The 27,181-nt window shown below is 36.3% G+C and overlaps 5 protein-coding genes across 6 annotated transcripts; 3 read left to right on the plus strand and 2 right to left on the minus strand.

Moving 5' to 3' along the window:
- Nucleotides 1–7,007: 7,007 nt before the first annotated feature.
- PP2-A12 (phloem protein 2-A12) lies at nt 7,008–9,290 on the plus strand. Its single transcript, XM_089608066.1, has 3 exons — nt 7,008–7,447; nt 7,669–7,787; nt 8,537–9,290. The coding sequence occupies exons 1-3, from the start codon at nt 7,109–7,111 to the stop codon at nt 8,937–8,939; spliced, it is 861 nt and encodes a 286-aa protein (XP_089464192.1). The 5' UTR covers nt 7,008–7,108; the 3' UTR covers nt 8,940–9,290.
- Nucleotides 9,291–9,635: 345 nt separating this feature from the next.
- LOC149405786 (putative transcriptional regulator SLK2) lies at nt 9,636–13,309 on the minus strand. 2 transcript variants are annotated; one of them, XM_089606674.1, is made up of 11 exons: nt 13,215–13,309; nt 11,904–12,420; nt 11,700–11,831; nt 11,551–11,599; nt 11,255–11,469; nt 11,110–11,178; nt 10,934–11,028; nt 10,720–10,813; nt 10,561–10,630; nt 10,274–10,437; nt 9,636–10,166 (listed from the first exon to the last, which is right to left on the minus strand). In XM_089606674.1, exons 1-11 carry the CDS (start codon nt 13,220–13,222, stop codon nt 9,951–9,953), a joined length of 1,629 nt encoding a protein of 542 aa, XP_089462800.1. In that variant the 5' UTR covers nt 13,223–13,309; the 3' UTR covers nt 9,636–9,950. The 2 variants fall into 2 exon arrangements, with proteins under 2 accessions (XP_089462800.1, XP_089462801.1); XM_089606675.1 differs by lacking the exon at nt 11,110–11,178.
- A 679-nt stretch (nt 13,310–13,988) lies between these two features.
- On the minus strand, nt 13,989–17,161 carry LOC149405787 (rRNA biogenesis RRP36-like protein). Its single transcript, XM_089630535.1, has 9 exons — nt 16,919–17,161; nt 16,706–16,836; nt 16,523–16,589; nt 15,761–15,813; nt 15,610–15,664; nt 15,151–15,225; nt 14,935–15,052; nt 14,801–14,847; nt 13,989–14,377 (listed from the first exon to the last, which is right to left on the minus strand). The coding sequence occupies exons 1-9, from the start codon at nt 17,030–17,032 to the stop codon at nt 14,270–14,272; spliced, it is 768 nt and encodes a 255-aa protein (XP_089486661.1). The 5' UTR covers nt 17,033–17,161; the 3' UTR covers nt 13,989–14,269.
- A 1,324-nt stretch (nt 17,162–18,485) lies between these two features.
- On the plus strand, nt 18,486–22,124 carry LPLAT1 (MBOAT (membrane bound O-acyl transferase) family protein). Its single transcript, XM_089608068.1, has 8 exons — nt 18,486–18,959; nt 19,256–19,311; nt 19,451–19,671; nt 20,004–20,412; nt 20,967–21,052; nt 21,323–21,386; nt 21,557–21,675; nt 21,768–22,124. Exons 1-8 carry the CDS (start codon nt 18,664–18,666, stop codon nt 21,903–21,905), a joined length of 1,389 nt encoding a protein of 462 aa, XP_089464194.1. The 5' UTR covers nt 18,486–18,663; the 3' UTR covers nt 21,906–22,124.
- Nucleotides 22,125–25,099: 2,975 nt separating this feature from the next.
- Nucleotides 25,100–27,181, plus strand: LOC149405789 (BAG family molecular chaperone regulator 3-like). Its single transcript, XM_089608069.1, has 4 exons — nt 25,100–25,823; nt 25,933–26,189; nt 26,305–26,451; nt 26,549–27,181. The coding sequence occupies exons 1-4, from the start codon at nt 25,613–25,615 to the stop codon at nt 26,771–26,773; spliced, it is 840 nt and encodes a 279-aa protein (XP_089464195.1). The 5' UTR covers nt 25,100–25,612; the 3' UTR covers nt 26,774–27,181.

A 27,181-nucleotide genomic window follows, 5' to 3' on the forward strand; every position in this document is an offset into this window, starting at 1 on the left:
AAATTTATTCATAAACTTTATATATGACGAAAGAAAATCGTGGTTACAATTTTATTTAAACAAAAAAAATGAGGAAAAATAAAAGAGCATGGGAGATAGATTACACAAAACTCTTGATATCTATATCATTTGCTATCTTTTACAATTATACTTCGAATTTTTAAAGGAATGTCCAAAAAATTAATAATCTAAAAAATGATCAAACTTGCTTAAAGCATCGGCCGCAACATTACTTTCACGATAAACGTAGATAAACTCAATATTTTTCATAGCTTCAGAAACAAAGACCCATCGACACTAAATCAGCTTCGGATAAGAACAAACAAACTTTCAATTTAGAATATTATTTCAATTTTGATATAAAACTCATTAAATATATAGAATAACTGAAGACTAGCGTTGAAGAAAGTTGACCATATATAGTGTATCCATTTCAGCCCAAAATTATACTACTGCTTAGCTATTTAGCCGAAGCAAATATTTATTTATTTATTATTGACTGGTACGAAGAAACACAATTTATACTCCTTTTTATAAATATTAAGACACAGTCAAAGTACGCTATACTGGTTTTCCGGCTTAACATAACGTGTACACGACAAGATATTATGAAACATTTAATAAGCTTTGATTTTTCATATCTATATTCACACGTGAATTGTCATTTTCCTCATCTTCATTTCTCCGAAAACATCTATCTATATGATTATAAATCCTTGATTTTTTTTTTTAATAAAAAAGCCAGCCTTCCTTATTAGAGTCACAGGGGGTCAAGTTTGACCTCTTATTTCATTTTTTTTTTTAAGTGAATTCAAAGTCAAACCTTCTTACAATGAATTATATTATATATATATATATATATATATATATATATATATATATGAGAGTCATAGGGGATTAAGTTTTTGACCTCTTATTTCATATTTTTGTATGAGAATTCAAAGTCAAACCTTCTTACAAGGAATCATATTATATATATATATATATATATATATATATATATATATATATATATATATAACCATGCTTCAAAATGAAACCAAAATACGTACACATAGTTAATTATTTGAAATTCTATTAGTTAATTGGTAGTTTTTAATTTTTTCGAAAATAACATATTCGGTTGTTGATGATAAAAATGCTTTGTATAGAAAAAAGCAATAAACCAACAAAATTATTATATATAAACCAACAACGCCACAAAATTAATGGATATTTTCTGTGTCCAAATTTGTTTTTGTTGTTTCTTTGCTAAAACGGAGAAAATATATTGTTTAAATATCCCAATTCCAAAAAACAAAAAGTGTGAACATAACAACAAAACACGAGTAGATATTTATAAAGGGGAACCATTGAAATGATATGATGCCTTCAATTTAAGATATTTATTTGTTTTTTTAAGCGCCATAATTTCCTGGTCAACATAAAGAAAATGCTAAATATTTTTCAAAATGTTTGTAATTTATTTTCACCTACACATTTTTTCCCTGCAATTTAATGATATTGAAATATATTTGGATAAGAATCTTAAGATACGTACTTTAACATTAGAACAAATATAGGCATCGAAAAATGTCACACCCGAAAGTTCTTCGGGTGCGACAATGTCACACCCGAAAGTCCGTCGCTAAAGGCTTCGGGTGCGATTTGTCTCATCCAAAGTCGCACTTATTTTACTTCTAAGAACCTCAAAAATGACGGGCCAGCGAGCCCTTGAGAAGCCCAATAACAACATGTGTGTGTGTTCTGGCGAGGAGGGGACGGCGAGCTCCGGCGCGGAGGAGGGGCGAAGAGCAGAGGGACAAGAGAGAGAAAGAGGTTGAGGTCGGCGAGGGCGAGGGCTGAGGTCCGGCGACGAGGAGGGGCGTGCGCGGTGGCCGGGGCTGAGGTCGGCGCCGGAGAAAGAGAACGAGAGTGAGATAGACAGAGAAACAGAGTGAGTAGACAGAGAACGAGAGAAATAGAGCTTACAATGAACCGACGAGGAAGAGGGGCGGCGAGGGAGGAGGTTGGCTCGTGGCGGTTGGCCCGCGGCGAGGGAGAGGTAACATTGGAGGGCGGCGAGGAAGACGTGACGTCGGGCGTTGGGGTTGGTCGGAGGCGCCGGTGGCGATGGTGGCTCCGGCGAGAGAGTTGGGCGGTGAGCAAATCAGGGAATGAGAGAATCCATAAAATGAGAGGATTTTCGGCAAAGTGAAGAAGAAGAAGAAGAAGAAGAAGGTCGGTGGTTATAATGTTACCCTAATACTATCCGATGCGACATGTCGCACCTGTTTTTCATATCGGGTGCGACAAGTCACACCTGTTGCTCATATCGGGTGCGTCGCACCCGATATACCACTTAAACTTATAATTTTTTTTTTGTTTCTGGAATGATATATGGTGCGACATGTCGCACCTGTTGCTAGTATTGGGTGCGACAAGTTGCTCCTATATGGGTATTGGGTGCGACATGTCGCACCGGATAGTAAAAAAAAATTAATTTTTAATTTTCAGACAGTGACAATAAAAATGAGGATTTTGATAGTGTTTTTCAATTATGTTTATGATTTGAAAAAATAATTAAACTAAAAAAAACTCTGATTAGCTAACTAATTCACCATTATTATTTTATTGTCGCTTATATTTTATAATAATTGTGTTTAAAATATCATATAATCTTGCTATAATGATTTTATTTTTTTAAAAATGCAACGTTGAAGACGAACTCGATTTTCAACTCTTTTCATTAAAAAATTAAAAACATGATCACATACATAGTTTTGTAATTTATAAACTTTGAATTTTAACTTTTTTTTATAGGCTTGTTGATTTTTTTAAATTCAAACGGGCTTACCCGACTCGGGACCCAGAAACTTTGAAAGGATAAACGGTAATAAACGTGGCTTAACGGGAGTTACCGCGCCTCCCGTCCCGCCCCCGCCCGGACTCCCGTTAATTCGCCGAACGGGAGTCCCGTCCCGTTATATAACGGGACGGAGGCGGTAAATGTCTAACGGGATCCGCGGATCCCGTTAGGCATTAAAAAAAAAATTTAAAAAAAGAATTTAATAAATAAAATGAAAGGATTAAAGTGAAAAGATTTGGAATAAGTGGGTAGAAATGAAAAATATGAATGTTGTTAAATAATTAAAAATGGGTAAAAAAAACAATAAAGAAGAATGTGAAATTAAAAATGGGCCTCCTAAAAAACCTCACCGACCCCTAAAAAGGTGCGACGGCGAGGAAAAAGAGCACCCATTTCCTCGTTAAATGTTTGAAAATGTATCCCGGACAAGGGCCGGGATATCCCTTTGTTATACACGATACTTTAACCATTTATGTTTACGTTTGCAAAATCAACTTCAAAATCGTCTAGAATATCGAAGCACATGAATGTTTCTTGTGCTCGATTTCGATGTTGAATCCAATCTTTTCCGCACGTCAATGCTTCGACCATCTCCGGTTTCAGGCTGCATCTTCTATCGTCGATGATCCGGCCCGCGCTGCTAAAAGCCGCCTCAGAGGACACAGTTGAAACTGGGATGGTGAGGATGTCTTGTGCCATAGATGACAAGATCGGAAACCTCCTCGCATTCTGCCTCCACCAAACCAAGAGGTCGATGGCTTCGTCGTCCGACCTGACCCAATCGTTCCTATCGTACTCTTGGATCTCCGGATGGGACCGTGCGTCGGTTGCGCTTGACCTCGTCTGACTTGTCCCAGCTTCTTGTTGTTGAGGAGACGGGCTGTACGCGGGCGCGTTGACGAAGACATTCGTGTATTGGTGTCTTCTCGGATATTGCGTCTGTGATTGAGAAGGTTGCGCTCGGTATTGCGGTAGAAGTTTCGCCTCGTAAACCTTGAAAAGATCAAAAAAAGCTTGCACGATCCTCGAAAGATCAAGTGCAACGTAATCTTGGTCCACAAAATGGTTTCTTATGTATTTCAAAAAAAAATTTAAACCTCCAATTTTACATCGGACGTCTAGAATGGCTCCAAAACCGTATAGTAATGGAACCTTTCCAGCCCCCCAATATTTTAAAAACTTTGCTGTCATTGCTTGAATAGAATCTTGAAAAATAGTTTCGTTTTTATTTTTATCAAGATGCACAGCTATTGCGGTCATAGTATGAAGACCGAGAAAAGAAGTGGGAGTGTAAACAGCAGAAAGATAACAAGTTTCTTTATAAAAAATGTCGAGAAAAGAAACAAATGATTCAGCCATCCTAATATCCAAATCAGATATAGCGTTTTCGCCATGTACGCTGTTAATGTAAGAAACAATAACATCGACGTAACGCTCGGATAAGAAGTTGGTCAGCATAAGAAAGGTTGAATTCCACCTAATTTTGTTATCTAGGTGAAATGTGCGTTCTTGAAGGCCGTTTAGTCTAAGCCGTCTCTTAAGCTCATCTACTCTAGAGGTTGAACTATTTATCCAACTTATGTAATTCCTAATCTTGTTTATCGAAGGGTCGTAACTAGCGGCTCCGGCTTGAACTATGAGGTTGATGATGTGGGTAGCACAACGTTGATGTATAAGGGTTTCGTCTACGTTAAGTTTTTGGGTCAACTCCCTAATCATGGCGTTGTTGCTAGTGGCATTATCTAAGGTCACAGATATAACCCTATTGTTCAAACCCCACTCAGCTAAAACACTAACTATGATATCTAAGATGTTCTCACCAGTGTGAGAACCTTCTATCCTCCTAAACACTATGATACGTTTGTTCAGGTTCCAATCGTCGTCTATGTTATGGACTACAACGCTCATAAAGTCCATCTTAGATTGACCGGTCCATATATCCGATGTTAAGGCTACGCTATATCTACCAGAGGATATTGAGTCTTTCATTTGTTCCTTTTCTCCTAAAAACCATTTTAGGATGTCGGATCTCAAGGCTTTCCTAGACATTAGTTGTACGTTTGGAATAAAAGAACTAATGAATCTAACAAAGCCTTGAGATTCGATATGACTAAAAGATTGATCGGTTGATACAAAATATTCAACTAAATCACGTCTAAATCTTAAAGGATCGATGTTACTTACTTGGGTTGTAGAGGCTCCAGATTGTGTCCCCCACTGGCAGTGTCTGTGATGACTCCACAATAGCGACGTCCCAACTCTAGTGTTATGAGCGCTAAAGATTTTGCCACAAACGTGACATTTTCCGGCTTTTTCACCGTTGGCAACCACCTCTTCAAAGAACGTCCAGACAACAGACCTCGCTCGACGTCGTGATGCTTGTGCTTGTTGAGGTTGTTGTTGTTGTTGCGGTGGTTGTTGTTGTTGAGGTGGTTGTTGTTGTTGTTGTTCTTCTCGGGCACGTCGTCTTTGTCGGGTATCCTCTTGTTGCTCACGTTGTCGAGGTCGTGGAACTTGAGTTCGAGGCTGAGGTGGTGGCGGTGGGACGTCTTCTTCTTCATCCTCCTCCTCCTCGTCATCATGTTGTTCATTTGGATCTTGGGTTTCGTCGTCGTCTTCTTCTTCATTTGGATTTTGGGATTGATGATAATGTTCCTCGAACACTTGAAACTCTTGAAAAGCGGCTTCGGATGGCGGTATTTGTGCTTGATATGCTTGCTCGGGATCCATTTGAGGATAATATGGCATTTGTGTGTTTGGAATTTCGGTGAATTCCGTATTGTGGAAAGTAGGAGCAACATAATTTGGATCGAAAGAGTATTGGGTGTTTGGGTCGGGGGCGTTTTGAGACAAATGCAACCAATTTTCTTCAAAACGGTGCATTCGTTCACCTCGGGAAGCTCTTCCCCTTCGACCTCCTCGGTTGTGGGATGATGATGCCATGAGAAAATGAAAGCTTTAGAGAGTAAAATTGAGAGAGTTTGAGAGAATTAGAGAGAGAGATTGAGAGAATTTGAGAGAGTTTGAGAGAGTTTGAGTGAAAGGTGTGAAGAAAATGAATGAAATGGGGGGGTATTTATAGATTTTAGAAATAAGTGGGAAAAAAAAACAAAAAAAAAAAACCTCATTTTCGGCTCCAACGGCTAAAATCCAACGTTCATATTCAAACGGCTCTTTTTTCGGCCGTTGGATCTTTGATCCAACGGCCGAGATTAAAAAAAAAAAAAAAAAAGCAACGGTCGCTAACGGGATCCGCGGATCCCGTTAGCTACAGTAACGGGACGGGACTCCCGTCCGTTAGGCTTAACGGGACCTCCCGTCCCGTTACCTTCATTACCGGTAGCGGGGATTCCGTCCCGTCCCGCTACCGGTAAGCCACGTTTAAACGGTAATGAGTCCGACACTTTTTTATCCGTTTATTCGAAGGATATACCTGTTATCAGATCCGCTCGAAAAACCGAATAAATGGATCCGAATAACAAGTTTATTTTTAAACATGATAACGAAACAAGTGGATCCGACCGGACCGTAGTCATTGTCATTCATAAATACATAAATGTTTTACAATTTGGTAATAATTACATGAAAAAAAATAAAAACTCGCAAATTTAGGGGCCGTTTGTTCTAGTTTTCTAAACTCGTTTCTGTTTTTAAATTCTGTTTTCTGATTCTAATTTTTAAATTTAAAAAACAGATTTAGAATTACGTTTCGGAATATTTTAAATGTTGTTTGGTTATGTTTTCCATTCAATTGTATATAGATAAATTATAAAACAACTTTTCATTGTTTTCTGTTTTCTAAACAAATTTCAAAGAAAACAGAAACATGATTCTAAATCTGTTTTTTGAATTTATAACTAAACAATTTTTCTAAAACTGTTTTCTAAAATTTAGAATCAGAAAACAGAAAACAGAAAACATGAATGAAAAACTTAACCAAACGGGGCCTTAAAGATTATTACTTAATAAATAGACAAATGACTAATACATTTAAGAAGATATTTTAAAAAGAAGTTACATTAAATACCGCTGTCTTTTCTTTTCTTCTGTATCTGTCACGGAAAAGAAACAGACAAATCTTTCTCTATCCATCTATTAAATACATATTACTATATATATATATACGCGTCGACACTTGACACACAAAAAGTCATTTTATCATATATATACCTTTCCTCGCCACGATTCCTCTTCAATGACCATAAAGATCTCAACTTTTTAGAAACTTCCAGTCTCTCTTCTTCGTCTCGTTCATAACTCATGGGCTCTGGTTTTTCCCTCTTCGCCTTTTTCGATCCGAATGGATCGAGCTATTCATCGCCCTCGTCGCAGCAATGGAATCCGGGGCTCGGAGATTTGCCGGAGAGTTGCGTCGCCTCGATCATCGAGAACCTCGGGCCGACCGAGATCTGCAGTTTGGCGAGGCTGAATCGAGCTTTCCGAGGAGCTTCCATGGCGGATTTCGTGTGGGAGTCGAAATTGCCGGAGAATTATAGGGTTCTGGTTCGCGAGGTTTTGGGCGATTCGATTGGGGGTTTGTGCAAGAGGGAGATTTACGCGAGGCTTTGTCGACCTAATCTATTGGACGACGGTACGAAGGTAAGTGGTTAGGGTTTGAATTGATTTTGATTCAGACAAGATTTGGGATAAATCCGAAAATCGATAGATAGAGGTTTTTAGGCCTGGTATAGCTCTAAAGATAGAATCTTTGACTGATTTTTTTTTGGATGATTCGGATTATGTTGCTTGTTTGAGTTTTTGGGATTAATGGATATGAAAATGTAATAAATTAATTTTTGTTGTTTAATTTTTGGTTGCAGAGAGTTTGGGTGGACAAAAGCAACGGTGGTGTTTGCTTGTCTGTTTCTTGGAAAGGCTTGGCTATTACTGGAATTGATGACCGGAGATATTGGAATCGGATTCAGACCGAAGAATCTACGTAAGTCTTTTTCATCGCTTTTTAATTCTTAAAATAATTCAACAACAAATGGATAATATTATGATTAGATTGTCCTTGCCTGTTCCATTATGTTAGTTAGAAGAGCTTTTTAAGACCAACTTAGGATTTCCATTTGAGTTATTGGGCTCTGATACCACACTAAGTATTATAAATTCCATCTTAAAACCCGTTGATATAATTAAAGGAGTAACTCTTGATCCTATATTACCTGGTTAGGTCCATCATTTTCATGCATTAAAACTTAATTACTCGCTCGTTTGAGTTCTCGGGACTCTGATACCACGTGAAGTATTGTATAGATTCTATCTTAAAACCAGTCGATCCTATATTCCTTGTTGGGTTTCTCATGTATGTTAAAAAAAATAAATTAGTTGCTCGTTTGAGTTATTGGACTCTGATACCATGTTAAGCTTATATCAATCGATAACGAGTAGTAACTCCTGACCTTCCTCTTATCTTTTTCTTCACTGACTTGAGATAGTTTGCTTTGAGCTTTGATTTATGTTCATCCTTATATAACTCTATTGGCGATCTATAAATATCAAAACCTAATCACCCATATTCGTATACGAAATTGTCAATTCACGACTAGCCTCAATAGTTTGAACTTCATCCTTGTGTCTTTGTCAAAAGGGAAAAACAATCCAAAAAGTTTAGTATATCGAAATTTCACTCATGATTCTCATTTTTCTATATTTTTTTTTTTTTTTTTCTGGGAACCATCTCAGATTCCAAACGGTGGCGTTTCTGCAGCAAATCTGGTGGTTCGAAGTGGACGGGGAGGTCGAATTCCCGTTCCCGGCGGGGACGTACTCTGTGTATTTCAGGCTCTTGTTGGGCAAGACGGGGAAGAGATTCGGGCGCCGGATCTGCAACACAGACAACATCCACGGCTGGGACGTCAAGCCCGTCCGATTTCAGCTCCACACATCCGACGGCCAGAGCGACTCGTCTCAGTGCTTCCTGACCGAGGCCGGGTCATGGAAATCCCACAAAGCCGGAGACTTTGTCGTTCGAGATGCCTCGAAGAAGACGAAGCTCAAGTTCTCGATGACGCAGATCGACTGTACTCACACCAAAGGTGGTCTCTGTTTGGACTCTGTGATGATACGCCCGAAGAAGGGCTTTTAGAGGTTTAAGGCACTTTTAGATTGCTCTTAAACCTTGAAGCTTAGGAACAAACAAACAAGAGGGTGTTTTTTTTTTTTTTTTAAAGATTATTGAGAGAGGACCAAGTCCATTTTCGAAAGAACTGATATTTTAGCAGTTCTTTTGAAGGCAGATATATAAATGTAGTAGTAGATAATAGAGATGTTCGTGTACATTTTATATGTTTTGTCACTTTTGATTTCTTGGTGTTCTCAAAGGTGTGTTTGTTTGCCACTTTTTTCCCAACGGGATTGTGGTTATATGTATAAGCTCTATGGGATCTGTTTTTATTATATTATATTATTTTTGTTGTGGGAATTTTTTTTCTTTTCATTTTCTTGCGTCTGGTCAATATTCAATTTTCATGTGCTCGAGTGACTTTTTATTTTTTTTGTCAATGTGTAATGAGAAATTAATATTTATTACGTCCATATCTGTGTGCTACCAACTAATAGATTTTTTTTCTTCATGTCTTATACTCTAAACCAATAAAAATTGTGAGATCATTTTACTCACGAAGAATGCAAAAAAAAAAAAAAAAGGAAATCCTACTAATTACAAATATCAAGCAAAAATTGAATATGAACCGGTTAATCTCCTATTATTAAATCCCGCTAATAGTGAGTGACTTCATTTTACTCAACAAATCATTAATACTTAGCCAAAAAAAAAAAAAAAAAAAAAAAACAAATTGTAATATCAAATTTATATGGTGGTTCATTAAAAAGAACTGTCTCAAGTCAACAGGCATATTATAATATTATCTATGTGAATGATTCTCCTGTAAAACCCTGTCCTATTGAGTTGCTAATCAAAATCTTTCCTCTATCCATATACCCTGTGTATATATAATATTTAACCCCCCAAAAAGATCATCATTTACAGACTAAGCTAAACAGCAACAAAGTAACCGTCTTTCTCCTACAAAAGAAGGACTCAAAACCAGGATTCAATTTCTTAAAAACTTTTTGTCACCGAAGCTGGCGGTCAAAGTCAAAGCCGGTCATCCATTGACCCCCACAAGAAGTTTCCTCCGAGATCGTACATTCTGGCGGGCCCGCTCGAAACTTGCCTCTCGGGTTCTCCGCCGCCGCCGCTGATCATCTCCTGAAGAATCTTCTGAATCGCTCGGTGTTCCTTGCTTTGGTCGAGACGCCTCGACGACGAGGATGGCCCGCAATTCGAGGTCCTTGGCCGCGCCTGAAGCGCCTACGAACACGGTTTCGAAAAAACAGAAAAAGAGTTATCCATCATTATGACGATGAAAATATTTCGGTTCGAGCTCGGAAGAATAGATTCGAGATCCGGGTCCTCACAGCAACGTTGGTGTTGTTGTGACTGAGCAGCGCAGAAGTGTCCCCATCCGAGGATGCTACGAAACTTTCCGGCGAGTGGTCTCGAGGCTCGGGCGATATTTTCGGAATTTCGCTTCTCTGAAGCTTGGATGAGCCGAGCTCTGGGTAGAGATGCTTCAAGCTCTCTGCAAAAATCACAGTGAAATGGAACAAAAATGAGTGTCTTAAGGTCATCGACATGTTGTTAGATTAACTAAAATAACATAGCATACAGTAACTATTATAGACGCAAGATTAAATCACTATACCGATTGGACCGGTTCGATTAGCTTCACAAAAAGACTGAACGACGTTCATGCTTTGTGCGACCTGAGCAATCTGTGTAAAAATAAAATAAATTCAAAATGCGAAAATCGTTAGGTTGTTAGTTTTAAAAACATCATCACTTTTTTTAGTTGAATCTTCACCTGCAAGCAACGAGCGTATCTCTTTGAAAACCCCAAATCATCAACCGACCCTAAATCCAAAGCGTTTTCGATTGAAACCCCGACATTCTGGATCCTACATTAACATAAAACCCTAAATCAATTCTTGTTTCACTTAGTCTAATGGGAGATTATGTCCTTCAAAGTTCATAGGTGAAACACACAAATATTCGAATGTTTTTTTTGTTTTTATTACCTGTTTCTAACTGCTTGCGAGCCCTGATATAGCTGAATCCCAATCGATCCACACTCATCAATGATTTGTTGATAGTTTTGCTCAGCTTGAGCCATCTGAAAAAAAGACATATATCAAGTACTCGAAATTCAGGTGAACTAAGGTTTATATAATCATCAACACTAAAAGGTACATACCTGTGACATGACCGAATTTCGAGACACAAATACTTCATGACCACGAGCACAAAATTCCCAGGATAGTATCTTCAAATTTTTTTAAAAAATTAATTGGTGACACAATAACGAGTGAATAGTATCTGAAAAAAAAAGTAGCGCTCACCTTCAAATCGCGAGTGAAGACAACACAAAGCTGACCCTCGTGAACCACACGGAAATTCTTGTAGACGCTCTCTTGCGAGACCTTTTCGTATCTCAGCATCATTAAGCCCGAAGGAAGCAAATACGAACTTGGCAAGTCGAGGAAAAGGAGTTCATCGATCACGCCACTTTCGTACATCAATCTCGTTAGCCTTGGAAGTGAAGAAAAGATCGTCTCTGTGAAGCAAAAAAAAAAAAAAAAAAGTGAGAATAATTTAAAAATAAAATCTGAAATTGCGAAATGTCAAAATTTCTCACCGAATCCCCTTCCTGGTCTGCAGTTACACATATCACACTGCCAGACACTCTGCAATAATAATAATAATAATGATAGTAAATAATAAAAAAATGAAAAAAAAGAATGAGCAGAAAATAAAACATATATTGAGACAGCGAACATAACAGACCATAGCCGAGTTGCGAACAAGACTTGTAACTTCGGTTCCAGCTTTATCGTACATCGACACACACCACCTTTTCTTAGCACCCGGAGCGAAATACTCGGTCACGATCTTCCTCCAATACGCTATATTATTGTCCTATATGATACGAAATTTCACTTTTTACATCGCGATAATCTAGTATATCTATACACTTGAAATATTACTCACAGCGGGTCGGCGTCGGAGATGATAAACATATTGCATTAGTCTCCTCGTACACACGGTCTCGCTCAGCCGAGGCACGTCGTTCAAGCCACGCACCATCGCTCTCTGATTCGCTTGGTCTCCGTTCATCATCGTCATCGTTGCGATCGCGGATCGGTCGCTCATCATCGTCGTTCGGCTCTGTCTCTGACCGGACTTTTGCGAAGAAGCCTCGTTCATGTGCTGCTGAACCAACCCCGAAAGCTGATGACTTTGCTCTAACCTCGGCTTCTTTTGCTGTGGCTCTATCTTGTGGTTCGCGCTTGGGATCGGTGCGAAACCGCCGTTTGTGTTCGTGTTCGAACCGTCTGAGTACACGAACCGAGAATCTATAGTCGGGTTCGAGTACAAGGCGCTGATTGGGTCAACGCTTGAGCTATCATTGAAGCTTTGGAGTTGTACTAAGCTCGAGTTGAGAGCTTCGAAATGGAAATTGGGATCGTAAAACGCGTCCATGGGAATTATTATATCAAATGCTAGCCTACAAAAGCACAATAAACACTTATATATAAGTCTCCCTTAAATATATATATATATATATATATATATACACACACAAAATGACAAATGCTCTCTGGGACCGATGACAAAATGACAGTACTTACTTAATCATTTGATAACTTTCTTCTGCATTTATATTGAAAAAGCATCTCAGTTTGGAGTTCGAATTGAATTTATATTGTGATTACCCATATTCATAACCCCAAAAAAAAAAGTTCTAGATTGTGATGATTAAAAAAACAAATTCCCGATTTCTTAATCTCCAAAAAGTTACAAAATTTATAGTCAGACGTCGATATGAAAGAAAAAAAAAGTTCAAAAAGTTTAGACATTTCATATACCCAATGACTCAAATTTGCTGAATATAATACCAACTCTATTTTACACCTTTGAATGGAGAGAGAAAAAAAAGTTCATACTCTGCAAAAATCGAAGTCCAAAATCGTGACACTGATTCCCAGTATACTCATAATCATCATCCATAATTCAACGAGGAAAGCATTTACAAGATCCCAAAAAAAAAAAAAAAAACGAAACGAAACGGAAAAAAAAAGTTTTTTTTTCCTCTTTCTCTCTTGACATTAGCTAAAATAAAGACTTTCGATAAATAAAAAGAAGACGACGAGTTATTTATTATCTTCGAATCAAAAGCAACCAAAAAAAAAAAGACTGGAAATGAAACTATTAATGCTTCTCTTTTATTTTTCTTCTTCTCCACGAAAAAACATATACAAATGAGATCACAGAAAAAAATGAAAGAGAAAACGAGCTAACCCTAGCATTCATAGACGAAGCTCCGAGAAGTTGAAGAGACTGTTGCTTCGAAGAAGACGTACGGATTTGCCATGGCGAGAGAGAGAGAGAGAGAGAGAGAGAGAGAGAGAGAGAGCGGGAATAAAACGGAGACTGATGTTATTTTTTGTTAATATTATTTTAGTTTTTACGTGTTGATTAAGAGTGACCGGCTATCACCAGTTGCCAGGGTCTGGTTATTCACAGTGATTTCTGGACACGTGTCCGTTGATGTTTTAGCGTGGCTTCTCTGTTGCTCGGTTTTTACTATTTCCCCCATGACAGTCGCTTCGTTATTTCGAAACTGCCATCCAAGTCCACGGGGTTTCCCTTATTTCTTTTAACAAAAAAGCGCATTTATTGCTCGTTCTTTTCTTGCCAAGACTTTCTTAAAAAAATATTCAAGTTTTGTTAAATTTGTATCTAATTCCTTATTTATCAATTACTTAACAAGAGAAGTTAACAATTCCACATAAATTTGAATATTTTTTTCCCGTCCTAGTGAAACATAAAAGCCAAGTCCTTCTGAGGCGTTCGTAAAATCTTGTGATGGGAAAATCAAATATGGTAAAATATCGGATAATATCATTTATAGCAAAAACAGTCAATGTTACACAATTATAGTAAACTAGTCATATACATATAACAAAAAATTGACTAGTTTTTTAACGACGCTTACTCTATTCTATTCAAAGAATCATTAATGTAAGAATCAATTACTAATAGTAGCTTTGACTTTTTTTTTTCTTTTTTTTTTTACGACTAGCTTTTTTTTAGTGACCTTCAACGAGTTTGTATATTACTTACCAACATGCTAGTACTTTCATGCAAGTACTAATCTTGTGACAGCAAATGTATGTAATACAATGATGTAATCATAAAACAACATTATAAAATGGTCTTCTCTTTAGTTCCTCTTGCATCTTATAGTCTTATAAATGGTCCCAAAAAATCGTACAAAACATAGAAGATAATATAAAGCATTAGTACTTGGGTAAGTTAGAAGAGAGTTTTCAAACTCGCCACCAAAATCAACTTTATTCGCCGAAGTTGGGCCTTCGATAAGGCACGTGTCTGTGATCTTTAGCGGCGTTTTTCCTTCTCCTTTTCTCCACATATGCCTCGAGTTTCCCGGGCCCAGCTTCCTGTAATCGAGGGGGGGCCAAATGTCAAAAAAAAGTTTTATAACGGTAAAAAGTTTCATAAAACAAATTAAGAGGGGTTTGCATTTCAATTTAAGAAGAGTCTAACACAAATTTTTAAAATCTATACAAAAATTATCAACTGCCAAGTTAGGTTTTTTATTTTATTTTTTGGTAAAAAATTAATAAATTAAAAGTAATCAAAATAATAATTAAAAACTAAAAGGGAAATTAATTAGAAATTTATTGAGCAGATAGAAAAAGAAAACTAAACAGAAAAAAAAAAAGAAAAAAAGAAGAGAGTATGTATTTTTATTTGTCACGAGAATGGTTTCATATTATTTTTATTTTCTATCGTGCAAAAAAAATATTTTTCGACGTCACAACAGAGAGGTTAAAATGAATGTCTGTGTTGAAATCGAATACCTTGAGCTCGTTGAATTTCTCGACATTCCTAATCTTCCGTATCTCGGCTGCGAAGTAGAGAGATGATAATGTTATTGCTTAAGAAAATTACTAAGAGGAATTAATAGAAGCGAGAGATTAAGATTTTGCAATACATTTCTTGAGATAGAAGGGTTGTTTTCCTTGCTTTGCAGCGGCTCTCTCTTTTCTCTTGTGATCCGTCAAAATTGCGTTTTCTTTACGCTGTGTCGAGCCAGATTTTATCTGTTTGTCCTGCAAAATAATTGATATATTTAAGGATCGGTATAAAAATTAAAAAAAAAAAGAAAAAAAAAAAAGAGAAACATCTTGTTATAATAAAATGCGCTTACTATCCAAGAAATGCGGCTCTTTATATCTTCAATGGCTTCGGGATCACGAGTTTCCTTCAATTGGTTGCGAAGTTCCTGATATTTCCAATTCAAAAGTAAGACAATTTATTAATATCATTAGTTACTTGGATTGCAAGTAACAAACCAGAAAACAACTAGGAGAAAGAGGGACTTGGAGATGATTTTTTTTTTCTTCAGCTAAAAGGCTATCGGAGGTTTTATAGTCCGAAACGCCGGGTTTACAATTCTCTGATGGTTTCAAGGTTCAAATTATGAAGAAAAATAAAGGCGGAGAAGAGTAATATCATAAAAGATCATATTAACATGATCAAAAGAAGCAGAACATGAGGCTTCAAAAAAAAAAAAAAGAAGCAGAACATGAAAATAAGGAATCAAACCTCCTGGCGATAGCAAATCATCTCAAACGATAAATCACGATTTGTTAAGAATATTATTCACCTGTTTTTCAGCAGGAAGAGTCTCCGCGTATAAAAAATTGTATCTCTTCCTAAACCTGAAAATACGAGTTACAAGAACAGAAAACACTTTTGAGACGAAACCTAACCGGATCAAATCTAAACATATCCGAAAAAAAAACACAATGACTTACCCATCGTTATCGAGATTACCACATAAAGACTCAAAACGTGGATCTCGGGTCATCTGAGAACGAAAAACACAAGCTGTACTCACAGGAAGAAATAGATATACAAAAACACAAAATAAACTTATTGTACTGAAGGATTAGTAAAATCAAAATGGCTAAATTTCGAATCATCTGAGAACGAAAAACACAAGCTGTACTCATAGGAAGAAATTGATATACAAAAACACAAAATAAACTTATTGTACTGAAGGATTAGTAAAATCAAAATGACTAAATTTCAAATATCATGTAAGATCAAAGCCTAACGTGATTCAAGTTTACCCTATACAACCGGAACTAGTCAAAGCCAAGAAAAACACACGAAGATACAAAACTATGATCTGGTATCACCCGAAAAAATCAACCAGATAATACGTTTACATGACTCATCCGGACATTGAAGGTCTAATTAAGCCCATAATAACCAGCAAAAAGACTCAAAGGAAGAAATAGATACGCAACACAACAAACTACATAATTAACTTAAATGCAATGAAGGATTAGTCAATCCAGTTAACTAGCATTCGAAGATCATAACAATCTAAATCTAGCTAGTGTCGGTTCTCTCGAGCATTTAAAATATTAAAAGAAAAAATACGAACCTCAAACTATCCAAAAACAAGACAAACACAAAACCAGTATTTCGTATCACCCGAAAAACCGTTTACATATCATACTCGTACATCGAAGGTCTCGCAATCTCTAATGCAAAAAAGGCTAACACACCTTTTTCGGAGCTTGTATAACTTCTCTGAATCGACCGACCGGCTTTTTACAACTAGCTTCCATTGGCCTGTCAAACAAAAAATCCCACACACACAAACGATCAAACACTTCACAAACACCATTAACATAACCTAGCTTAGGAAATAAATACTTCTCTAAAAAAACAAAGAAGAGCAAAAATACATGTTCTTATTGGCACGCTTGGTTGTTTTCTCTTTGCTATTCTTTTGGTGAAACAAACTAGTCCCATCGGAGCGAGCCTTGTGTAATTCCCCGAATGTTACGTCTGCTAATTCACGCTCTATATCGTCTTCCTTTGTACACACAATAACAACCTTTATTTGAGCTTTATAAAAGATTTAAACTTCACGAAGGAAAATTTAGGTTATTACTCACTTGTTCTTCTTCTGAAGAGGATGATTTGAGTTCTTCGTCATCTTCTTCTTCTTCTTCACTGTCGTGAAACTTCAATTTGCTTGGCTTTGCACGCTTGTTTTTGAGATTATTCATCTGTAACAACCTAAAGCACTGATTTCACAGAAAAGCTAACCTCAATGCAACAATCGGAGAAAAGCTACCGAAATTCACAGAAAAACGCGAGCGATAGAGAGAGAGAGAGAGAGAGGTCTTAAAAGAAGAAGAACAACCCTTGCAATCATATATTTTTACCTAATTTTATTACAACTTTATCCTTGAAAAATTTGCAAAATAATCCTTGCACAATAAAGTTCATCATATAAATCACCAAAAATTTGAATTTTTTTAAACTAGAAAACATATAATAGATTAAATAATTTTAATGTGTGCTAAGCATTGCACTAAATCAAAATTTATGTGTATACAAAAGAAATTGGTTGGTATTTAGTAGAGGATGGCTAATTCGTGTTCGTGTCGTAATCGTGTCTTGTTTATCGTATTTTTGGAAATATGCGATAAAATCAAATCCAATCATTTATTAATCGTATTTGAAACTTAGATCAAAATTCGACATTTATTAATAGATTAATAACTATTTACTACGCAATTTTGAATACAAACCCATTAACCTATTAACATTTATTGACAATTATTAAATGCGTAGTTTGTAAAACAAAGCCAGAAAACCATAAATTCAATTACCCATTAATAGTTATTACCAAATATTAAATGAATAATATTTAGAATAGTTGTTGATGATCTTCGCGCCGATCTTCAAACGCTAACCCTAGCTCCGATCTTCGGTTGCGAGTCCTAAATTTCCAAACTCTAATCCGGATAAAAACGGAAAACACCGTTGTGGAGGTCGAAATGGCAAAATTTGGCTTAAATCATTGAACTTTGTCACAAAGTTGTTTTTGTTAGCTTGTTTCCACTACAAAACTACATAGATTTGTGAAATTTCGACTTCGTGTTCCAGTACGCATCAGAGCGATTTTGGAGAGAGAGTACGATTTTTGAGAGAGAGAGAAATTCGAAAAAATGAGATGGATTAGATAGATAGAGAGCGTGAGATTCATTAATGTGGGAGATTTAAATAAAAAATTAATTTTTTTTTTCGAATATTTTATTTAGTTAACTAATAAAAATAAAGGTATAAAAAAAACGTTGGTTAAAACGAAATTTACACATTTTAAATGACTTATTTGGTAACAATTCTCAACTCCTTTTATTAAACGTTTACATTTATCGAAGTTCCATACAAGCTTATGCCTACCCAAATGACTACGACACAACGTTGGACCTCAGCCCAAATCAAGGCCCAAATTTTCCCATAATATGACGTGTACGTATTTCGATGAGTTTTAGGAACAGGTGTTTTATCCGCAAAGTCACGCGCGCATTAAATGCGCGTGACACAGTACTCGAGATAGAATCTATAAAACACATCGACCAATCAGAAATAGTACGCACGTGCCAAGATTCGAGGGCATTATCGTCATTGCGAAGCCGAACCGGTAACAAAATTCCAAATCAAATTTCGGGTGAACCGTTTTCGAAGCCCCTCTCTCTCTCTGCTCTTTTTTTGTGGTCTTTCGGATTCACAGAGCTATCAACGAGTCAGAATCTGAGCCGACTCAGAGCCAACCAAAAAAAGGAACTAGAGAGAAACAAAATCACAGTTCTAGAGAGACACAGAGAGATTCATTCGAAGCTCTGTGGCAATGGAGATGGAATCCATGGCGTCTTCGATCGGAGTCTCGGTCGCGGTTCTCCGATTCCTACTCTGCTTCGCGGCGACGATTCCGGTGAGCTTTCTATGGCGGTTCGTCCCCGGAAGACTCGGCAAGAACCTCTACGCCGCGCTGAGCGGAGTTTTGCTCTCGTACCTTTCCTTCGGATTCTCGTCGAACCTCCATTTCCTGGTGCCGATGCTTCTAGGTTACGCTTCCATGGCGTTGTTTCGCCGTCACTGCGGGATTATCACGTTCTTCCTGGGATTCGGATACCTCATTGGCTGGTACGGACACTCGATACTTCTATTTCCAAGCTCGGTCGATCTGTTGATTGTATGAATCCATTGTGCATGCGATTCTTCATAATTCGGGTGTTTGAGTAGATTTTTTTGTTTTGGAGAGTTGTTAATCGATTTATTACGTTGCGCGTAAGTAAATTAGAGGTGAATTTTTTGCTTGGTTCGTCTAAATCTCGAGCTCTGTTTGTCACTGAAATGGAAAGACCTGTCTTTGGTTTGGCTTCTCTGATTTGGTGTTGAAGATATTTCCTGAAATCTTGACAGTTAGTGTCTGTGTGTAGCCATGTCTATTACATGAGTGGAGACGCATGGAAAGAGGGTGGTATTGATGCAACTGGTAAGTCAGCTTGTATAATCTAGATTCGAACTGAGTCATATTTGTGGAAAATCTGTTCATATTGCTTGAATTGGAGCTAAAATGACCTGGTTATTGTGCCCGAAATAACTACAAATTTATTTTATATTTATATCTTCAGGAGCGTTGATGGTATTGACTCTGAAAGTCATCTCGTGTGCCATAAACTACAACGACGGGATGCTGAAAGAGGAAGAGTTACGGGACGCCCAGAAGAAGAACCGGCTGGTTAAATTGCCTTCGATCATTGAGTTCATCGGTTATTGTCTTTCTTGCGGAAGCCATTTCGCCGGCCCGGTTTACGAGATGAAGGATTACCTCGATTGGACAGAGCGAAAAGGGGTATGTAATGTTAATCAACGAAATTGCAATTCAAAAAATTAGGAAAATAACTAATTTAAACGTTTGATATTGCTAAATAACCAACGTTTCGTAAATCTTAGGTAAATAACCATAAATGATGACATGGCTTAATATACAGCAGTGACTATTTACTTAAGATTTACGTTTGTAAATATATGAAAGTGGTTATTTACCTAAGATTTACCAAACATTGGCTATTTAGCAATATCAAACGTTTAAGTTGACTATTTTCCTAATGATTTGATATAATTTGATTGAAAATGATTTTTTTTTTTTTTTTAATTTTTAATTTTTGCCTATGACACTGATAGATTTGGAGCGAATCTGAGAAGGGAGCGTCGGCGTCGCCGTACGGGGCGACAGCTCGGGCGATTATCCAAGCAGCTGTTTGTATGGGCTTGTACTTGTACTTGGTACCGAAATTCCCTCTTTCACGGTTCACCGACGAGACTTACCAGGGATGGGGATTCTGGAGAAGACTGGGTTACCAATACATGGCTGGTTTCACCGCTCGCTGGAAATACTACTTTATCTGGTCGATTTCGGAGGCCTCGATCATCATTTCCGGCCTGGGATTCAGTGGCTGGACCGAATCCTCGCCGCCGAAACCCAAGTGGGACCGAGCAAAGAATGTTGATGTTCTTGGCGTCGAGTTAGCCAAGAGTGCCGTCGAGTTGCCTCTTGTGTGGAACATACAAGTCAGCACGTGGCTCCGCCACTGTAAGTTTTTTCTTTAAACTATTTTAACGAATTAATAAATAATAAAAATAAAATTATAACCCAAGACTTGTTGGTCTAGCGGTCAGGCTCAGCTAAAGCTTTCTCTTTTTAACTACTTAAAGCAATTTCCTGTGTTTACAAGATTAATTTATAGTTTGTTCCTTTTCACCTGACCTTATTGCAATTTACCAACGTCCTAGAAAGATATATTCATATTTTTTTTTTCGTTAGACCTTTACAGATCTACCTTTACTTTCCGTAGTCCGTACCAATAATGAAGCTGCAAAAAATCCCTTTATGTATAATTTAATAAGAATAATAGTTATACATTTACTACGTTAGTAGTGAGATCGAGTTATACATGTGGGTTTTATTTACTATCCAAGCATATGTGGTAGCTGGCCAGTATCATTAAGCAAAAACAACAATTTTTTCATTTTCTGAAGCTCATTAATTAGAACAGCAATGCAGTTATGTCGGTAGAGGAATACATTATAGTTTTATTTTGAATTTTTGCGCAATGATTAATTTATTATACATTTGTTGTGGTGTAGATGTTTATGACAGGCTTGTTCAGAAGGGAAAGCGACCCGGGTTCTTTCAGTTGCTTGCTACACAGACTGTCAGCGCTGTTTGGCACGTAAGTATTAACACACTTTGTATGTGTGAATTCATTGCTTTGGTCGTGCGTGAATATGTTATAGTTATGAAACACGTTTTCTTTGCTTATTTGTTGATACATGTTGTCTGGTATCTTAATACACACAACTAACCCAACCCCAGATATATTGGACTCAATAACTTCATAGACTCGTTGGGAAAATGTAGAATCTGGCCACAAAATTTACTGCCAACTATCACCTCTGTGGCCATTAACATGACCTTTTTTTTTCTCCGTATTAAATTCCAGGGATTATATCCAGGCTATGTGATATTCTTTGTTCAGTCAGCTTTGATGATTGCTGGTTCAAGAGGTAATTATCATGACTTTAAATTTTGCTTGGCTCTGCTCTTATATCATAAAGCTCTCTTACAGTGTTTTCACACCAAGAATGATTAAACCAAGACCTGGCTTTTTACGTTGTTACTTCCGACGTAAATATTTATTTACCACAGTTTTAACTTTTTTTTCCCCGGCAAGCAGTGATATACAGATGGCAACAAGCCGTACCACCAAAGATTGCCATTGTCAAGAAGCTACTTGTTCTCATGAACTTCTCTTATACCCTTTTGGTTCTGAACTACTCTTGTGTTGGTTTCATGGTGAGTAATCTCTCACATTATTATGAACTATAAATTATTATTTTCTTACTTGGGGTTTTGTGCTTATTTCACACTTGAATGAAATCTTATAGGTACTAAGTCTTCACGAAACTCTTGCCTCGTACGGGAGCGTGTACTATGTCGGAACACTTGTCCCCATAGTTCTGATCCTCCTAAGTTACGTAATCAAACCGGCACGAGCCGCGAAACCAAAGTCTCGGAAAGATTAAATTTTGAGGTTTGGTTTGTCCTTGGATTCCCCGCGAAGCCAATGTTTCCAAGCTTTTTGTTTTCATTAATAGAATTTTGTTAGATTCATGTATGGCTACTATGCACATTTGAATTGAATGGCATTTAAGTTCCATTTTTTTCCGTTTAAATCAATCCCCACCTAACCAAAATATTCATCGATTTATTTATGGGTATAAATTTTTGGTAGTTGGTTTGAATGATTTCAAAACAAATGTGCAGTTTCAAATCAATGCGTGAAGCAACAAGATATGGGTCCTCTGTTGCGGAATAGAATTATTAGGTCACTCTGTTTTAGCATTGATAGATATATTGGTACGTTTCAGAGCGAAGGACAATATAGTAGACCATATGAGATTATTATTATTATTCTTCCACTGATGACAAAAGAACTTGACTCATTTAAATATGACATTAAGATAAATAAAAAAAAAAAAAATCAGTATGTTATTTGACATAGCCATGTTCGCTTTCATGTTCCAATTTTTTCTGTTTAAAAAGCATTAAAAAAAGGATTTGTGTGAATAATAATAGTATTTGCAAATAAGGTCTATTAATTTTACAATTTTTACGGATTGATTTTTTTTTTTTTTTTTTTTTTTCATATGCATAGTCCAAGAACTTTGAAATCTTGTTAGAGTTACTTTTTAAATTCGGCCATTTTTTTCCACGAATCTTTAGTGAGTGAAGAACGTGATTAATTTTAGAATAAATATATCAGTTTAGGTATAAAAAAAAATTAGGAGATTAATTTTTGAATGAAATCTCAAATGTTCGCCCGTATAAATTTAATTTGATTTAAGATTCTGAGTGTTAGATTTTTTAAGTTTGATGATTGCTTGTTCCAAACATAAAAATGATATGCTTTCAAGTAGGGGTGGCAATTCGGGTTACATGTCGTGTTCGTGTCGTGTCTTATTCGTTTTCATGTATTTTTTGACAGACCCGACCCATTTATTAATGGGAAATTTGCGTCAATGTCACAAATTCGTCGGGTTTTTGCATTTGTGTCACAAAGTTGTCAAAATTGCATTTGTGTCACGTATTTACATTCGTGTCATATGTGCAAATTTCAAATTACTCTCTCTCATCATTTAATATTTTTATTAGTTACTCCATGTCTTCTGAATTTTTACAATACCTCATTAAAAATCACTTCATCTTTCGCTAAAACTTTCTAAAATTTTAGCGTGTGACTTATTTGCAATTGGATTGCCAAATTGTGACATAAGATGCAAATACCACTTTATTAATTGTGTCTAGGAGCAAAACCCAAACACGACTCACTATTTTTTTGTCAAACCCAGACCCAACCCACTAAGACCCATTTATTAATCGTGTCTCAATTGACCATGTAACCCACGAACCCACTTAGACCCACAGACCCATTTAGACCACTAAACACATTTGAACACGCGAATCGGTTTAGGCCCTTAGACATGTTTACTTCAAAATATTGAAATCCTTTAAATCAAATTAAATAACAAATTAGTCAGAATAAGTAATTAATAAAAATACTCTATATAATCAACTAAGCCACCAACATAATATTTTTACTACAAAAGAGAAGTTCAAACACAATCCATTGGGTCATTATGGGTCTTTATCGTGTTTACTCATTAACAGCCCATTTAATATTCGTGTCTAATTGGGTCCCAATGAGTTGTCGTGTTCGTGTCGTGTTCTCCCGTTATTTAATCGTGTTAATCGTGTTCGACACGGATGGACCCAGATCCATTTTAGGTCGACCCAAATCCATTTACACCGTGTCGTAATCGTGTCGTGTCTCGTGTACGGCCCAAATTGCCACCACTACTTTCAAGGACTTAGGGAGCAATTTTTTTTCTTTCTAATAATAATGATTAAAAGCTGGCCTTTTTATTTTTCATAGCCAGCAAATAGATAGAGATAAGTCCTGCGAGACCTTAACTAAAATGTCGACTATGTCCAATGTTCATGGACAAAAATACATTAAGAGCTAGTTATGTTATTTGTGCTGTGTATTCTTTCTTCAAATGAATCACGCCAAGAGATGAAAACTATTATTATTGCCTTACGAATGTGTTGTATTCGATGATTAAAATATCGATACCGAAGTTTTGATTTTATATATCGACTACAAATTGATATATCGATTGATATCTTATAAAATATATATACTGACTCTGATAATATCAACAGTATATTGTTTACCGACGAGTATATCAATTAATATCTTATAGAAAAAATACAATTATAAATATGTTATATATTTATTTTTTAAAATGTATGTCTAATAAATAGACATAGATATATGTATTTATATATATATATTATAAACATATATATATATATATATATATATATATATATATATAAAGTAAAAGAAAAGCAATGATATGTATCTACATTGAAAATTGTACATACCTATGCGAAAAATAATTGGGTCACTTATGTACGCGCGCAAAACGAAAAATTGTATATAAGCGAAATCTTGAATACAATTGTGCATGTAGTAATAATTTTAAACATAGCATACGATCATGGTAAAAATGTAATTTATCTTAATTAAAATTAAAATAAATAAATACCGACACTATATTGGTATTTAGTGGGTTATAAAGATTTTTGTACCAAGTCATCCTTATACAAATACCAAAAGGGCTATAAAATAGAAATAGAAATGGTATTCATTAAGGAACAACAGAAATATAGCGTTGAAATACATGGAACATGTTTGACTCCAATATGTTTCATATATATATGTATATATTTTGCAGGCTAAAATAACAGCCTTGACTTAATTCGGGTCGTTGTGTTTTATTTTATCCTGTATTTCAACGAGGGAGAAACGTGGAATTACCATAAACAGTCGTGTAATTTTTTTTTCTCCTTTTCTTGTGACATAATTACTAAAATGTCCTTATAAACCAATCATATTAAGGGAACCAAACATTTGCCAACTGGCTTTAGATTTTTTTTGTTTTCTGTGTTAGAGCTGGCACTAACATGTTCCTCTTCAATTTTTGCTAGCTTTCCAGTTTTAAGACAACGACCCAGTTTACTTTTTTTTTCTTTTTCTTTTTCTTTTTTTATTGTATTTATTATTTATATACCCCAATAATTATTCTGCATTGAAAAAAAAAAAAAACTCACCACCAAAATGTCTTTCTGTTTACGACTCAACTAAAATGCTCACCTTTGAAGGCTTTGATGCATGTAATTGTAATGTAAATGTGAATATTTCTTTACATTTTTATTTTATTTTGTGGTTCTTCTCTCATGAATTATCTTAGGTAACTATTTTTTTTTTCTTTCTTATTCGAATTATCGTTCTATTTATAGCTTCACCTTATTCTCTTCACTCACTTTCCTCGCTGGCCATTCCTTTTTTATTTTCTTTTCCTTTTCATATACATTTTCAATATTTCCCCTGCAAATAAGATAATAGATCTCATCTCTCTCCCTCTCTCTCTCTCTCTCTCAAAGTCTTACAAAGATTTGGTTCAGTTCTTTGGCCATCAGTCTTTGGCAGACAAAACCAGTCCAACCTGTTTCATGTTAATTCTCGACATGTTTTTCAAGTACACGGTATTACATATGTACCATAACCAACTATACATATACACACACTAGATTGAAGTCCATATATATTATATATATATATATAGAGAGAGAGAGAGAGAGAGAATTAAGTCAACGGAGAGAAATGAAGAGGACGTTGAGCTCATCATCGGAGAAGAAAAACTCCGCCGGAACTTGCGACGGCGGACCGGAGATCAGGCCCGGAGGAATGTTGGTTCAGAAGAGAATCTCCGACGAGAACAACGCTATGTCCCTCCCAATCCCAGCCATGAGAGTCAGAGTCAAATATGGCTCTACTTATCATGACGTGTCCATTAGCTCACAAGCAAGTTTTGGTACATTTATACATAAAAAAAAAAAAAAAAAACCCTTGTTATGTCATTTTATTAGTTTATTTATGATGATGCCAATTTTTTTTTTTTAAATTTTTGATCTTTTTTTTAGGGGAGTTGAAGAAGAAACTTTCGGAGCGAACCGGGTTACATCCCGAAGAGCAAAAGTTGGTGTACAAGGACAAGGAGAGAGAGTCAAAGGCCTTCCTCGATGTTGCGAGGGTCAAAGACGGGTCAAAGATTGTATTGGTCGAGGATATCGCGAGCCGGGAGAGACGATTGTTGGAGATGCGGAGAAACGCCAATTCCCAAAAAGCCTCGAAGTCTTTGGCTAGTATCGCCTCGGATGTCGATAAGCTTCAAGAGCAGGTATGTATTATGAATCAGCGCGCTGATGACAATCATTTTTTTTTTTGTAATAGTGATTGTTGCGGTAATTTTGTATGTGATTAAATTAGTGATTTTGATATCAATTATAATTAAGGTCCAAGGCTTGGAATCAATGGCTTCTAAAGGAGTGAAATTCAAGGAAATGGACGTCGGTAATTTGATCGAGAAATTGATGTCGAGGTTGATTCAATTGGATGGGATTGTCGCGGAGGGAGATCTAAAGATGAAGAGAAGAATGGAGGTTTTTATTTTCTTCTCTCTTTTTACATATATTTTTTTTTGGGCATAGCAATATAGTATATATGACGCCTAATATTGAGTTGACGGAAAAATTGAAGGTGAGAAGAATTCAACGAAACATTGAGGCCCTTGATGTGTTAAAGCTACAAATTTCCAATCCTAAAAAGTCAATGGAAGCAAAAATCCGCGACGAGAAGCCAAAGTCGACCCAACAGCCGATAAACCGAGGGAATTGCTCGGTGCAAACCCCGGTTTTTCAGAGGCCATTGATGAAGAATTCTGAGCCTGTAGTGGTGACCACAAAATGGGAGACTTTTGATTGAGTTATCTTGGGAAAATAAAATTTCAAAAAACAAAATATGTGGTCACCTCAAGAGATTGGATTCTCATACATGTGAATTACCATTTTCATTCTGTATGAAAGAAGTTTTTCGCTTAGGAAATTTGAAGGTCTTTTTTTTATTGATGCAATTTAGGTAAGTTTGGGCATCAAATTTTTTTTTTTTTAGGGAAAAGTTTGGGCATCATTATTAGTGTTATTTTATTCGTTTTGGTTTGTGGGGTTAAATTGGGTCATGTTGGGAATTTGTATATATTTATAGTGGTTATAGTGGATTAGGGAAAATCGATAAAGATGAAACAAGGGGGGACAATCGGGTAATGGATTTGTTTATATACTTTTAGTCAATATATTGCAGTAGAAAATATAATTATAATAAGTTGTTATTTTA

The sequence above is a fragment of the Urtica dioica genome, chromosome 2 (genome assembly GCF_054948205.1).
Source record: "Urtica dioica subsp. dioica isolate 48M chromosome 2, U.dioica_male_clone48M_v1_H2, whole genome shotgun sequence".
NCBI lineage: Eukaryota > Viridiplantae > Streptophyta > Magnoliopsida > Rosales > Urticaceae > Urtica > Urtica dioica.

Coding starts and splice junctions, on each gene's coding strand:
- LOC149405786 (XM_089606674.1), bottom strand. Junction 11,832..11,903: donor ATCTCCGACGCCGACCCGCT/GTGAGTAATATT, acceptor CGTATCATATAG/GACAATAATATAGCGTATTG. Junction 10,814..10,933: donor TCGCAAGCAGTTAGAAACAG/GTAATAAAAACA, acceptor ATGTTAATGTAG/GATCCAGAATGTCGGGGTTT.
- LPLAT1 (XM_089608068.1), top strand. CDS start 18,664: ATGGAGATGGAATCCATGGCGTCTTCGATCGGAGTCTCGGTCGCGGTT. Junction 19,672..20,003: donor ATTGGACAGAGCGAAAAGGG/GTATGTAATGTT, acceptor TGACACTGATAG/ATTTGGAGCGAATCTGAGAA. Junction 20,413..20,966: donor CAGCACGTGGCTCCGCCACT/GTAAGTTTTTTC, acceptor GTTGTGGTGTAG/ATGTTTATGACAGGCTTGTT.
- PP2-A12 (XM_089608066.1), top strand. CDS start 7,109: ATGGGCTCTGGTTTTTCCCTCTTCGCCTTTTTCGATCCGAATGGATCG. Junction 7,448..7,668: donor TATTGGACGACGGTACGAAG/GTAAGTGGTTAG, acceptor TTTTGGTTGCAG/AGAGTTTGGGTGGACAAAAG. Junction 7,788..8,536: donor ATTCAGACCGAAGAATCTAC/GTAAGTCTTTTT, acceptor GAACCATCTCAG/ATTCCAAACGGTGGCGTTTC.
- LOC149405787 (XM_089630535.1), bottom strand. CDS start 17,032: ATGAATAATCTCAAAAACAAGCGTGCAAAGCCAAGCAAATTGAAGTTT. Junction 15,226..15,609: donor CTCTTCCTGCTGAAAAACAG/GTGAATAATATT, acceptor TGGAAATATCAG/GAACTTCGCAACCAATTGAA. Junction 14,848..14,934: donor ACCCTTCTATCTCAAGAAAT/GTATTGCAAAAT, acceptor TCTACTTCGCAG/CCGAGATACGGAAGATTAGG.
- LOC149405789 (XM_089608069.1), top strand. CDS start 25,613: ATGAAGAGGACGTTGAGCTCATCATCGGAGAAGAAAAACTCCGCCGGA. Junction 25,824..25,932: donor TAGCTCACAAGCAAGTTTTG/GTACATTTATAC, acceptor TCTTTTTTTTAG/GGGAGTTGAAGAAGAAACTT. Junction 26,190..26,304: donor TCGATAAGCTTCAAGAGCAG/GTATGTATTATG, acceptor ATTATAATTAAG/GTCCAAGGCTTGGAATCAAT.